This window comes from Sinohyriopsis cumingii, chromosome 1, assembly GCF_028554795.1.
Source record: "Sinohyriopsis cumingii isolate HCF-2022 chromosome 1, ASM2855479v2, whole genome shotgun sequence".
NCBI lineage: Eukaryota > Metazoa > Mollusca > Bivalvia > Unionida > Unionidae > Sinohyriopsis > Sinohyriopsis cumingii.
Window position 1 is genome coordinate 148,739,346 of NC_142961.1, and position 16,188 is coordinate 148,755,533.

At 34.5% G+C, this 16,188-nt stretch overlaps 1 protein-coding gene across 2 annotated transcripts in view; it reads right to left on the reverse strand.

The window, feature by feature from the left end:
- Nucleotides 1-16,188, reverse strand: part of LOC149808125 (serine/threonine-protein phosphatase 2A 56 kDa regulatory subunit epsilon isoform-like) — a 112,185-nt gene that overhangs the window by 28,231 nt on the left and 67,766 nt on the right. For both annotated transcript variants that reach the window (XM_089973600.1, XM_089973593.1), the window contains exons 6-10: nucleotides 13,214-13,273; nucleotides 10,394-10,502; nucleotides 6,709-6,762; nucleotides 4,210-4,260; nucleotides 514-633 (exon numbers count right to left, since the gene is read on the reverse strand). In XM_089973600.1, coding sequence (XP_089829726.1) covers nucleotides 514-633; nucleotides 4,210-4,260; nucleotides 6,709-6,762; nucleotides 10,394-10,502; nucleotides 13,214-13,273 — 394 coding nt within the window. The remainder of the gene's footprint in view (nucleotides 1-513; nucleotides 634-4,209; nucleotides 4,261-6,708; nucleotides 6,763-10,393; nucleotides 10,503-13,213; nucleotides 13,274-16,188) is intronic.

Here is a 16,188-nt window from a genome sequence, read left to right on the forward strand (position 1 = left end):
CTGTACATGAAATGCTACTATCTAAACCATTTTCACAGCAACTCTACTCAACCAATCTGTCTTCTGGGATGGGATGTATTTGGGAATGGTCACAAGGTCAAAATAATGATGATGGTTAGTTATTTGCTTTACTGGACTGTAATGTACGTTGCAAGACCAGTCACTCGACAACACTAGTAATCTTCTGAAAGTAATCAAACTTGGCCAATGTTATACACATGGGTGAGAATGTATTGCCAGACACCCCCACCCACCAATATGTAACATTTTTAACAACAAACTCATAATGTTTTCTTAATTGCAAAGAGGATAAAGGTGTATCTTTAAATTTAATTTTTATGCTTTAGAATGGTAATGATTTTGTCTTTGAAGCACACAAAAAACCATTAAGACTGAGGGGTGGGGCCATTTTAACAAGAATTGCCTTGATTATTTAAATGCACAAAGCAGACTCACATATATGGACTTGTGAATTTGATCATAAGAACATTAGGACTGGTAGCTTTGCCTCACCTGAAAGTGTGGACTGGAGACACATTTGGCTATCTGTCTGAAAAGTGGCTCCATTATTTTCTGGAACTGAGCAGGTTCTATCACATCCAACATCTCTTCTATCTCACCCAGAAACATCACCTGTTACATAATACAACAAAATATTTAACAAATTTTAACAATAACACGATTTCCCATTTACACTGCACACCCAAGTGTGAATAGATCTGACCAAGATAAGCTGCCTTGTAATGTGCCTGTAGATCAAGTTTACATATCCTAAATCATCAACAGAATGAAAAGCCTGATCTGTTGGTGTATCATGCAATATTAAATCTGAAACAGAAATCATAAAACTTCTGAGATAGTCTTAAAGCCCGAGATTTTGTAATGGTACATTTGACTGGCTGAAAATAAAAGCTGAGTCTATAAACTCAGAGTTGTATGATCTCATCACTTAGTACACATTACTTGTATTATCTCCAGGCCTGGGTCTATGCTGCTCACGGTCTATGTAGCGTATGGATTGGTACACATTACCTGTATGATCTCCAGGTCTGGGTCTATGCTGCTCATGGATGGGTACACATTACTTGCATTATCTCCAGGCCTGGGTCTATGCTGCTCATGGATGGGTACACATTACTTGCATTATCTCCAGGCCTGGGTCTATGCTGCTCATGGATGGGTACACATTACTTGCATTATCTCCAGGTCTGGGTCTATGTAGCGTATGGATTGGTACACACTACCTGTATGATCTCCAGGCCTGGGTCTATGCTGCTCATGGATTGGTACACATTACCTGTATGATCTCCAGGCCTGGGTCTATGCTGCTCATGGATTGGTACACATTACCTGTATGATCTCCAGGCCTGGGTCTATGCTGCTCATGGATGGGTACACATTACTTGCATTATCTCCAGGCCTGGGTCTATGCTGCTCATGGATTGGTACACATTACCTGCATTATCTCCAGGCCTGGGTCTATGTAGCATATAGATTGGTACACATTACCTGCATTATCTCCAGGCCTGGGTCTATGTAGCGTATGGATTGGTACACATTACCTGTATGATCTCCAGGTCTGGGTCTATGTAGCGTATGGATTGGTACACATTACTTGCATTATCTCCAGGCACTGGTCTATGCAGCTTATGGATGGGTACACATTACTGTATGATCTCCAGGCCTGGGTCTATGTAGCGTATGGATTGGTATACAAAAATAATTCATGCATTGACTGATGTCTGGATCTCTCACCCATGGCTGATCCTGTGTTCTAGAAGATTTTGGTTCACCCTAATGGAAGGATGGAATTTCCATCATTTGGTTGTTTATTTTCATCCCAGAAACATGTCAGCTATGCAACAGCCCCAGGTGCAATATTACTGTAATTTAACCACTAGTTTTTGTGGGGTACCAATTTTCATGGATTTTGTGGGTTATTTCCATGATTTTAAAGACCCAACAAGCACTGATTGTTCTTGAAACAATAAGGCCTAAATGTCTATGACAATGACACTTTATTTTTTCACAAAGCCACGTAAAATGTTAATTCTGAAAATTGTTTTCCATGGTTAAAGTTAACAAGAAACTATTGCAATAACTGTATCGTGTGCAAAACATACCATGACCACTCAGAATAAGACAGATTTCCACACTAATGTTTGTGAATGAAAGGTTTTAACATAAAACAGACTGGCAGCTTAAATACCAATTGTCCAAAGAGAGTCTGATATTGCTCACCTGGAACACCTGCTCTGAAATGCTAATGCAGAAGTAACAAGGCAGGTAACTTATAACACCAACACCCCCACTGTGAAACCCATCAAAACCAAAAACTCTTGGACCAAACAAGCTGAGGTTTTTGTTTCAATGAGGCTTTCGCAGATGTGTGTACATAGAGGGTAGAGAATGTAATTATGAGAGAACATCAATATCTCGTGAGTGGTTAATGAAAACCTGATATTTAATAAAAACAAACAAAAAATATTCTATTGATCATGTTTGTTTTAACCTCACATACCTTTGGGATATTTTCTGGGTATCTGTCTCACAAATAAGCCACCTAAAGCAGGGCTTGTGTTTTGTAACATACTGGAGAGCTGCAAACAGCTCTTGTGGTAGTGTTGATTTACAACACCATCGTTTATGGCACATGACGTCACATATCAAAATGGTAGAACCTGTATACATATTACCAATAGTATTTGTGAAAAGCCACTGCAAGAAATCTGGGACAAAAATTTATAAATTCACTCAGAAAACATCTGGACATCTTTGTTTTGAACAATAAGATTGGGGAGAGCATTGGATTACTCTCCTGGAAGCAATTTAAGGAGTGCGACAGCACAGAAAAGCAATCATGCTCCTCAAAACAGTAGCCTTGCTACAGTACTTGCTAATCATAATTAATTTGTTAAAGCTTATCATGAATTTATGAGCTAAAATACATTTCATAATTTGAACTGCATTTTGTTTTATAGGACATTTTTAAGCATAAAATTGAAATTTGGAATACAAATTCGTTTCAGTATTCACAGCTGAGGGGTTTCAGTTTACTGGGGAAAATTATCTTAAAGCAGGAAAAAATCACAAGCCCCCAAAATTTCAATCTCAAGATGATTCCAGTATGATGAGGGTTCAATTTTGGAGTTTTACCATAGATATATTAGTAAGAACAAAATGGTGTGGATTCCATAGCAACCAGGCAGAAAACATCAATTAGGTATGGCACCTGAAGCAAGGTTTTCTGCCATGTTGCTGTGGAAGCTACATTACTGATGAAGTCAAACACATGTTCTCTTCCTAACTGCTATAGATGCCAAACAATTTTGCTAACTGTTCCACACCTGATTTTTCAATTTTTTTCTCCAGAACAGTTTTTTATCAAGCAAGGTAGGAATTTTTCACAGGATGATATGTTCTAACTGACTTAAGTCCAAGATGGTTTCCCTTGCAATAAAATGGCTTCCATAGCAACCAGATGGAAAAACTATTTCTGATTTCTTTTGCTGGATGGCTGAGCCAATTTTAACATTATGATGATTCAGATGAAGAATGCACAGAATCAATGCAAATTTTCTGTCTGACCTTTACCCCATGCTCCAAAGCAAACTTGTTACAGAATGTCTTAGTTTTACAGTGATTAATCCAAAATATGACCAAAGGGATTTTGATATATAAACAAACCTGAAATCAAAAGATTATAGACAAAAGTTTCTACAACCATACCCATGTTCCTAAGGTCAAATATATAAGTGATTGTGTCAAAGAATGAATTGTCTTAGCTCCATAATGATGCATCCCATGTATAAACAGGTTTAAAAAATATAAGCAATTTACTTTAACCAGAACCTTACAACAAATTTTCTTAGTTACCCTGATCCCAAGTGTGTGTGTGAATGTGTGTGTGAGTGTGTTTTCAGTGTCACAATGAATTGTCAAAGCTTCATAATGATTCCCGACACATATAATGAGAATCTATCAAGGAGTTTAGAAAATAAATGCAAATGAAAAACTTTTCACCAAACCCTAAACTATTTGACAAATACCAAAAAATGTCATCACCATGACTGCCCAGAATGTAACTGCTATGTCTCACCTTCCTACTAACTGGTCTTGGCAATTCAATTTAAACTTACAATTCCTAACACAGTTCTTAAACAGCAACATATGCAAGTAAGATATCTGGTGGAGTTAAGTTAAACATACCTCTTTCTGACTGCATGTCTTTGGCCAGAACTTCAATAAACCTTTTATGACCTGTTAAATGAAAGGAAGACTATATTAGACAAATTTCGGGGAGAAATAACAAGGCTATGTTTGATGGAGAGCATTCTTCACTGAAGATCTTTTATGACTGGTTGCTAGTGCATAGCCTATTAATAGCACTGTTACCTGAATAGAGTTCAATCTGATCAAGAAATGGTCACTTTCATTGAAATAACCAATCAGTCAATTAAAAAAATTCCGTGACTGATAATCGTAACTTTATGCAATTCAAAATTTGTCCCATTTTTGGCAGGATGTCATGTGGAAATATTACCAGATTATTAACTTATCACTGATTGGTTAGCAGAAACTAAATTATCACTTATGAAATTTTATGTTTTCATGCAAAAAATAAATATGGCTACATTTCATGACTCTACAACCTAGTGTATTCTTCAAGATGCTAATCAAGCTCTTTTGTATTCATTATGTTTAGAGGTTTCTATTTCAAACAACAACAAACAAAAAAAAAACTTTGAAATGTGGACTGGTATTGGAAATTGCAGAATAAATGCCTTGTTTATAAACTACATACACCAAATTAAATGTGAGCACAGTCTTGCTCCATTTAGGAATTTCAGCAAACTATGCATTTCTTATGAGAAAGTTGTCATTTAAATATAATCATGGATCAATCTTGTGCTGGTAGCTAAAAACTAAGAATTCAAGAGTTTTTACTACCTATGTAGCATTGTGATCTTGATGCCGTTACACCATTTATAATTAGTCTCAGCTATGTGCAAAAAAAGTTTGCAGTTTCTTCAACATTTTCTTCTGTTCCTACCAAGACTGAACTCAAAATATTTAGAAGGAGAAAAAAAAACAGATTTAAAGCAATCATATTAATTTCCTTCTTAAATTCTTTATCTTTCTGAATTGTAACCAACTTGTGCACCTAACTCAAACTTTTGGAGTGGTGTCTGCAAGGATCTGCCATTGAAAGGTGGGCAAGACATAGTTATCACAGTGATGGATTGGATTTTTGGCTGCATTGATGCCTGTTTAAGTTTAAATATGGTCATTTCCAATGTTGCAAATATTGTGCAGGCAAGATATATATTTAAAAACATACTTTTCACTGCATTTGTTTTCAATGTTCTGTTTATGTATTCGAGGGGAAAAAACTTTTGGATACAGTTTTTGTTTCATTTTATGTTCTATTACAAACGGCAGAAGTATGCATAAAACTGTGTGTGTGTGATTTGGATTTCTGAAGTAGCTTTAATAATTTTTCCGTCATACAACTATGATATTGTGTTGAGGGAGGGGGTGTAAACTGCCATGAAACAAAGAAAAAAAAATTGTACAAAAAACTCTTTCATTTACTGGAAGTGAACTCCAAATAGAATGGCCTCATTATTAATCATATCATCCAAATATATTAAACAATATTTCAAACAGTGACAGGTTTGATTTTATCAGTCACTGTCTTATTTTTGTAACAGAACTTAAATCGTTTCATGCTCAATTCTAAGCTAAGATTTATTAATCATGGGTTTTTAGGGCTTCATTTAAGTAATATTCTGACAAAAAAAAAACCTTATTTTATGCAACTTAATACCAAAAAAATATAATATCATGTTAAATTTTGTGAATAGTTAATGGGTAGAATATCAACAAGAAACACAAGGAAAGGATGAAAGTTTGCACATCTTTGATACTTTTTTAACACAAGGTTTCCATGGCAACCAGACCATAAACAGAAAACTTATATAAAATTTTTAGATAAAACTACCTCATTCTTTTAAAAATATGCATCAGATGAAGAAAAGTGGAGACAGAAAATGGCGCTTATTCAATACAGTCATTTGAAGGTACAGAATAAATCACAGAGCTATACATTAAGTAAAAAAGAAATAAGAACTTAAAAGAAAGACTGTATATTATTCAGTACATGATCCGTCTCTTTTAGTCAAATAACCTGGACAATCTGGAATGGAGGTATTTATAGTGATACTTTCCAAATTGGTAAGTTTTTGGTTGACATACATCTAGCTAGCTGTACTAAAAACAGAATCTTATATAATGATAAACACTGAAAATAATATCTGATGTTTCAATAATCAATGAAATAACAGCAGTTTCAATTTTTTCTTATTCCTGTAACATTCTGTATTAAAACATTGGAGAGGGAACAGGAATTAAAAAAAAAACAAAGAAAGAAAACATAAGAAAAAGAAAAGTTTAGAAAATCATTTGGTTTCAATAGCCTAAAACAATTGCTTATGTTGCTGTTAGTGATGACATGCTATCTAGTCACTGTGATATCAATGAATTTGTTCTAAAATAAAGACAGTCATGGGTTTAAAGGCTCTTCCAAATGGCCATTATATACATCATGATTTTTTTATATCTAGCATGCAATGAACATAGGTCAATGACATTCTGATTGTATCCAAATATGAGAGAGAGAGAAAGAGAAAGAGATAATATACATACTTCTTCTGTTAGTGCTGCATCCTTCTCCAAAAATTGAACAACACAGTATGCAAGCTGTAAGAAGAAAAATATTAAGCAATTATTTCTCTATTATAGGTTAAGGTGTCTACTCTGTCACATATTTCGCTTCTGAACCATCACATACATCAAAGCTTTTCCGAAAAGACCACCTGGGTCATTTAAAATGCACATGAACTGGGGTACCAACATACTTTTGACTTCATTTAATAAAGCAAAACCAAAACAATAGGCTCAAATGGACCTGATACTGCTCACCTGAAATGCATTAGGAATGATTTATATAGACAGATATTGTTCATAATCAGACTCATCCAAGATCTTGATGATACAAGCTTGCATACAAAGTTTGATCAAAATATCAAAACAACAATCTCAACCTATCAGATGGCAAAATGCCTCCTTGATATGGCAACTGATGCTCATAATCAAACTTGTTTGAGTTCTTAATGAAAATAAGTTTAGAACTAAGTTGGATCAAAATCTTATCAGAAATACAGCATTCAGAATATTAACAAACTTGGACAACCAGATGCCATGCTGTCTCATTATTATTCACAGCTTTTGCTAATTATCGAGATCATGACATGTGTTTATATACAAACTTTGATCAAAATATGACCAGAAATATACTTCCAGAGTCGCAACAAATTCAAACCATCAGATGCAAGATCACTTCAGAGATTCTCGCCATCATCAAACTCGTCCAGAACCATAACAATATAAGCCTATAAAATCAGTTTCCTTAATTTTATTTTACAAATATGCAGCCTTCGGAGTAACAACAAGCTCAACAGACCTGAGGCAAGAATTCCTAATTATTATGAGTGATGTCATTGATCCTCGAACTCATCAAAAACTTTGATGGCACATGTTTATATCTAAAAGGATGATCAACACTGATCAGAAATATAGAATATATAGTGTGAACAGGCTGAATCAGATGCTAGATCACCTCAATGATATGCACAGATCTCACTCAGTACTGAATATATGAGATCTTGATGATGTAAGCTCACATAGCAAGTATGATCAAAATCTGATGAAGGTTTGGTTTTGTTTGGGTATTTAACATCACAGCAAAGCTTGCTGAGGAAAAAAAAAATGCCAAAAATGACTGTAACTAGAGTGGTAACAAGCTCAGCCAATCAGATCAAGATCTCATCAATGATCCTAATTATATAAGCCAATGCACCAATTTTCATAAAATTATATGAATATAGTACTAACAAGCTCCACCAATCAAATGACTCATCAATTCATTAAATTAAACAGATCTCTATAATTATCAAACTTATCCAAGATCTTAATAAAATTAGCATACATACCATGTTAGATCAAAATCTGATCAGAAATATGGCCTTGAAAGAAGCATCAAGTTGAGCCAATTAGAAGCAAGATCACCTTATTCATATGCACTGATGTCATCTTCCATTAAAGTCATACAAAATCTTGATGATACAAGTCTGAAGCCTACATACCAAGTTTGATCAAAATCTAATTATAAAATATAGCATTTTGCAGTCATGTTCTGCAATCATTTATAACACCACACCACCTCATTAATATGTTTGTATGCTGAACCAGTGATTCCTTCATGAGTTTTACAATGAGAGGGTATTCCCTTCTAGTATTTTCGTAAGGAAGAAAGCTTATATTTTTAATGGGGCAGTTTTTATGTGAATACAATTTCTATGAACAGACCCTTTAAGAGCATGTTTGAAAAAAAATGTGCATATAATAAACATAAATTAATGAAGATAAATAATACTTAGAGCTGTTTATATTACTGTTATGATGATGGCAACATAATGTATATCAACCTGTAAGACAGGCCATTTTTCAATAAGGTATAATAAGATATCATGTATTGCTATTACCAAGTTGGACAACATGCATTTAAGTCCAGAAGTATGATTCAACACTGATGCAGTAATGGAAAACATTTTGTTAAAAAAAATTTTTTTTTGCAAATTATACTTGGACCTTAATTATCTCTAGTACAGTTTCACAAACTGCAGTTCCAAACTCTATCGATCTCAACAACTTCTTGCTATCTCTCAACTTGACATAATCTTTAAACAATATTAAATTTCTTGAGGTAATGGCAATCATCTTTCCTGCTTTACAGAAAACAGCAAGTCCACCATGTTAAAATCTGTGCAGTTGGCAAAATGCTTTTAACAATATAAAGAGTGGGGCCAGGGAATTCTGACACTTATGCAGAAGTTACGTAATTTCTGTAGATACATTTCATTTGATTGTATTGTTGGGTTCTTATCCTTCAACAGAATGTCATTTAAATAACTAGAAGTGACTTTGATATTTAAAGACCATTTATTATGTGATAATTTAACCAACTAGATTGATACTTAATTGTGTCATCAGATAGTTCCAGGTTAATCCAGATATGCTGTCAGGTCTCCTAGGTCACTTACAGTATTTTAAAAAAATAGTTTTGAAAAGAAATAATAATGAAACCATTTCTTTATTAGTACATCTAAAGCTTACTGTGCAGTCACTTGCATTTGTTTCTATTAGTAAAGAAAAAGGAACACTAGTGATAACACCCACTCTCCTTCCAGCAATTTATTTTGACAGCAACAAGTGGACGTCTGTGCAATGTACTGCAATGTAACAGAACACAGGACAGTTGCTTGTGTTACAAAAGTATATGAATTACATGTTTTCCATTGAACCAAAAAATGAAGGCATGACTAATAATAATAATAATAATAGCAATCATCTTCATCACTGTCATCAAAACAAATATCATGAATAATTTTCTCTGAATTAAATATATTTGAACAAATTAAACATCTTTCAATATATTTAAATAAAGCATTGTTGTTACTGGTGAACAGTTATTGTTGTCAGGTATTCATTGTTGCTTTGAATATTATTGGTTTTTTTTATCTCACTACTGATGTTGTTCTCTAAATTTTTTACTTTTTCCCCATTCAACAATGATGAGAAGAATATGTGAAATTATTGTAGTGTTAGTTTGGACACCCTTGTGGTTCTTATACAAAACACCACTACATGATGTCATTTACACAATACACTTCACAGCACATGTAACCTAAGCTTATGATGTTAAAAATCACTGTAAATCTAAATGTTTGATTGGCTTAAGTGTTCATTCAGTTATCATTAGTGTATGGAAAATGATACACACATCTATACAGATGCCAAATGAACATGGAGACAGAAAGATGGATTTTCCCCCCGTTTCGAGCAGATGATGCATACACGGAAATAAGAAGTCGACAAAAGACATAAAAGCACATGACTTGAAATAATTCATCTACCAACTAACAAGTATGATGACAAGTTAGCAAGTGTCTGGGGTTCCACCCAATGGTACAAATACCGGCAACACCACTCTAATCAATCAGCACTTTTAGAAAATTACACTATGTAGGCCTCTTATCATCACAAAAATATAATAACAGATGTTCAAAAGAGCCTGTACTAAAGGGCTCCCAACATTCAGAGGCCACTTTTTGGGTGTTCCCATGGGTAGCCCCCTAAGAACGAATATGACATACAAATATTCAAACACACATATATAAAGTGGGTGGGTGGCAAGCAGGTATGTATGTACCTATCTACCTACCTAAATATAAATCCCATTATCAATCTTTCATACAGAGAGCATATTTACCTGAGCATGATAAAGGCTAAGACTTTTCGCTTTATGCAGAGGAATTAAAACCTTTATTAAAAACTGCTTGTGTTCGGTCTTCAACGGTAATGCAAAACCATTTATAATGCTGAAAAAGAAATGAAAGTTCACGATGATGTCAGCTAAGTTGTTTAAACAATAAAATCTCAGCCACAGAAAACATTCTTTAAGTATTTATGAAACAATAAACCTTTGTATATGCATAACATGAGCATGAGGCATGCAGATTCTGAAGGCATAAGTATTAATTCTTTCAGTTATAGATGTCAATTTTTTTAACTGATCACAAATACTTTTAAATAGTGATTATTAAGTTTATTTTCTTCCTCAATCTACAAGATCATGATATAACCATACAAGAAATATATCCAACAATATTAGTGTTAACATACATGAACATCTCTGGACATGGCCAATCATGAGTGACCCAGTATAAACTGGATTGAATGTCATGCTATGACATCACAATGGAAGTGCCACATCTAGTAAAAGTTGCAAAAAAGTCCAACAATAATATGTGCCCCTAAGTTTTGTTATGAAAACTAAGGTGAAGGTCACTTATCAGCCATGAACAAATGTTGGTAAAACTACATTAGTATTAAATTTCAGAACAATAAATATTTTAAGATCAATAAAGATACCGGCATCTGCTCAATGAGGTACACTAATCTTTATAAAACACATCCCCCACTGTGGACAAAAAAAAATCAAAAGGCACAAATCTTAAAACCTGAAAACAAAATCTTGCCAAAATCACTAAATGTACAAGTATGTAATTGGGTCATCAGCATGTGTAAATGCATGTTCTTTTGCCTAGATCAAGAACTTTCTGCCAAATCAGGCAAGCAGGGATTTTCACAAAAGATTCAGTCACAAAATTTCAAGAACTTAACTGCAATAATATCATGAAAATCTCAACAGGTCAACAACATATGCATAGCAATGTGCCTATCAAATTTAATTTAGCTACATTTAGTGGTTTATGTACAAATGTGCTAACAAATGTACTGGGAAATGCTGTGCTTCACTGTTTGAAAATAAATACTGCTGAATGAAAATGTTTCTGGTCACAAAATCAAATGCTATAAAGATATTAGTTCATATTTAGAGAAATGCATAGCCATTAAGTTTGCTATGATCGCATAAAATTGGTTTCTAGTGACATGTAAAGCAAACTGTACATATTTTTATTTTCCCAATTTGGGAAAATGCATTTATCCATGCATTCTAACTGGCCACACTCTATTTTCTGTGTTGTGTACATGTGTATCTTCTGGCATTTAACCTTCGATAATTACTGATTTTAATTAAAATGGTCCAAAGTTTGTTCATGTGACCTTATGTTCAGTTTTGGTTCCCAAAGATTCAAAGCTGTTTGGACAATTATGGACATAATTTCAGTAATTTGACACTGCTGGACTAACTGTTAAAACCCTCTTTAAATACACATTTTGTCAGTGTTCTTTAGCAACAAAGTGATTTGTATTCATGTCAACTTCTTTAAAAAAAATAATTAAGTCAAAATTTTATAAATTAGTAATTAAACTGATAAAGAATGTTCACTTGACATTCAGAAACAGTTCTGCAGTATTTATCATGTGGACTGAAAAGACTGTAAGGTACCAAATGAAGATATATCTGCATCAACTGAAAATATTACAAGATTATCTCCTACCAAAAATATTCAAGTCACCACATTTTTTCATCACTTTCACCTGTTCATTTGTTAGTATTAAACTCATCAGATGACCAAACCATCAATCTTTAGTATATTTGTTAAGCAGTTGGTTATAGAATACAGGAACATGTGCTTCATAAAGCACGAGTAAAAACAGTTCATCCTTGGTAAAAGTAAGTACATGTCTAGTTCCGGAGAAAATGTGTCACATGGACATGTGTATCTGGATCACAAGTACTACACAATGGTGGCACTAGCAGAGCTTGTATTTTAGATAATGCTGAATACGTATTTCACTGCAGAAATATTTTAAGCAAACACTTTAGAAGTCAATGGGGGAATGAAAAACTAATTGTTTAATAGCAGAAAAATACTTTGTATATTCTGTGAAGCATCTAAACAGATTCAGGATTCTTCACTCAGAAGGTCATCTTTCATCTCTTGCCATACTTCTATGTGACATGTTTTAGTAGGGGAGTCTTTGAATATTAAAATGGCATTGTGTACAACTTAAAAAGTATACTGTATCTGAGCTGATAGGCAAGTTACACATGTTGTGGTGATCCACTATTACATAATTATATTGCTGCATCTTTCTAATTTGGACAATAAAACTTAACCAGTCACTACAAGTGATGACATGGACAGTCTGCAAAAACCATGATGGAAGGAGTGTGAAAGGATCAAGGTCTATCATGTGATTTTCTGTAATCCACAATGTGTGTAATATAGATCATTGTGCTACCACAATAGTTTTAAATTAAGAAAAAAAATTCTGACTAAGTTAACTGAAAATTCAATGTCTACAATTAAGCTGAATCACTAACTAAAACATCAATAATGGGGTTAAAGTGTAAAAAGAAAGGTCATTAGTGTCAGGCAAGTATGTCACTGTGACCCAATTTTCCCAAGGGTGGTTCAAATGCTGCAAGGAATACCCTGATAAAACTGAATAATGATTCAAAACATAACAATTTAAGAAAAACAATTTAATGCTGAATTCGTTGCTGATACTGAGGTTTAATACCACTTAGCTGAACACAAGCACTCAATTTTGACTCTTATAGCATTAAACTGATATCTGCTGGAGAAACATTTATATTTTGTTCCATTCTACTCACCTGCCTAGGATCTCTAACAACTCTCCTGTACCATTAAAAGATTCAGTCTCATAGATAAACCTGCAAAATGATACATAAATCGCATCAGGCTAAAGCTGTGCTGGATATAATATAATCTTCAATGAATATTTAAGACAAATTTTGAATGGTAGCTCATACAGTAAACAAGGCTTGTTCTAACAAATACAAGCAAAGCAACGACAATGATTCACTATCCAAAATGCCCACACTTTAATGTCTTATTCCAACCCCACAACCCTTTACTTAACCCCATCCCCCGGTCAGAAACCAAAGAGGTCATAATGAAAGTCCCTTGCACATGATACATCTTTCTGCTATAGCTGCATGCACATACGTTGGGTCCAAAAATTTTAAATTAAAAACTTGTGTGCATTTGTTCTTCAACTCCTCCTTGGGACCAAGCATGGGACCCAAACATTATACACTTTTTACAAATGGTTACCAAATGGGCAACATAGTTATAAAATATCCCAAATTTCCAACCAGAACTGCGAATTTCCAACAGACTAAAGAGGATATATCCTAACACACAGGCTGATGATGGATATTACAGTACGGCCTGAGATAACAGTAACAGACAGGCAGATGGAGGATATAATACCCCTTCACTTCTTTAAGAATGCATGAGGGTAACAAATTTACAGTCAGTATGAAGTATTTCTCATATCCGATCAGTGGCATTCCTAACAGTTATACGCATACATATCATCACCAGGATATATTAAACCATAGTACTATTGAGGATGACTCTACCGTGATGAGAAGTATGTTAAGTTTCGATATTACAGTTCGAGTCGATATTACATTTTGAGTTCAATGTTGGGCCTGACAGAATATTTAAATAACAGAGCTAAATCATCTTTCAAGCCAAGGTCTGTATGGAGCTTAACACCTAAATACACAAAGTAAATACCTATGCATATTGCCAGACCAGTTGTTCATCGGAACAGCACCATTTTCATTTAGAATTAGAGCTAAACAATTGAGTCCTTTTTCTTAAACATTACATTTGCCAATCACTACAAGGTGTCAATGCCTTCCCAAGTCAATTCCAGTGCTTTGGGAGATAGCTGATTTAAAATGTCTCGAGAAACAATCATTAAAAGAGAGTATAACTTAAATATGAGAGCACAAAATTCAAGCTCAAGCTCTATGACACAAATATCAGATATGAAACTTTTATTATATTTATGAAATTAAATGAAACATGCAAGAGCAGCAACTTAAGTTATCAAAGTATTCCACGGAACCTGGTTTCTGACCTGTGCAAATGTATTAATGAAATCCCCATGTAACTGACATGGAAAACTGGATGCAAAACTTAGTGCTGACAGTGATGCCATCACTGAGACTGGAGAAATATTTGCTCTGGTTTGGCTTTCACCAATCTGGTTAAAAATGACATCTACTTTAAGCAAATCTAATGTTCTGGTGACATCTGGAAATCCTGGTCTAATTATTTTAGTAACCTATCAGAATCGGCATTGCATTTCATATTGGGGAGAATTATCCTTAGTTTATCACTTTCAACAAGAATCCCTGAAACGGACCGATGCTCTAACAGATGAAAAGAATTTTCAAGAAATGAAGATAAGATCTTATCTTCTTTAACGGCTGAATGTTGAAACCATCACTGACATTCTTGAGTAATAACAAGATTTTGAAGATAGCACCTGTAGTGGCCAAGTTGGACTAACATTAACACCATTTTCATTTAGAATTAACTAAATAGCTACTAGAGATATCATGGTAGGCATACTGACTTTTAATTTAAGACCAATTAGATACCATAAGTCTTCTGATGATAATCCCACATGGTTATGACTTTCTGTTGACAAGGAGTTGTAGTAACATTTTACAGATGGTGGCCATACTGTCGAATCTATGCTCTGTTCATTTAGAACCAATCAGATATCTGAATACGTCTTTAGTGAAAACCCAACACAGATAATGACTTTTCATTCAGGAGCAGTTGTGTTAACATGAGTTTAAAGATGGTCATCCTATTGGTCACACTGTATGTCAGATTGGCACCATTTTCATTAATGAACAACCAAACATCAGAAGACTTTTGCCTCTATGGATTTAGTATGTACAATTGTGATGAAGAGTGCACCAAAGTCATGTGAACTTGATCCAATTCCAACATCATTGCTGCTTGAGTTCTTAGATCCAGTATTGCCTTCACTAACTGATGTTATTAATACCTCTCTCTCATCTGGGGAATTCCTATCATTTTTCAAAACTGCCACTGTAAAGCCTCTGCTGAAGAAACCAACACTCGACCATAACGATTTAAAGAACTACCCCCCAGTTTCTAATCTCCCATTCATATAAAAAATCTTAGAAAAGGTTGTTCTATCCCAGCTTGTATCTCAGCTGAATTTAAACCGTCTTTTTAGCAATGTACAATTTGCGTATCACCCTTGCCACAGTACTGAAACTACTCTTCTTCTAAAAGTAGTTAATGACATTCTCTCTGCTTTGGATAGCGGAAAGATTACAGTCCTCACCCTCCTTGATTTGTCTGCAGCATTTGACACAACAGACCATGATTTATTACTTCAATGTCTCCAGCATGTATTTGGCATTCATGATACAGCCTTACTGTGGTTCAAGTCCTACTTGGTCAACAGGATACAATTTGTGTCTGCAAATGGAATACACTCCAGCCCAGTTAATCTATGTTGTGGTGTTCCACTGGGGTCTGTTCTTGGACCTGTTCTCTTCATTCTATATACTCAGCCGCTCTCAGGTGTCAAAGATCATCATCCAGTGTCTCACCAACTGTATGCTGATGACACCCAAATATACAAATCTAGCCACCCAACTGAAGTTGATGCTACCATCCAAGGTGTAGAGAGGTGCATTTCTGATGTGAAATCATGGATGACATGTAACAAGCTGCAGATGAATGATGATAAAACTGAGGTCATTCTGATCTCAACACAGAC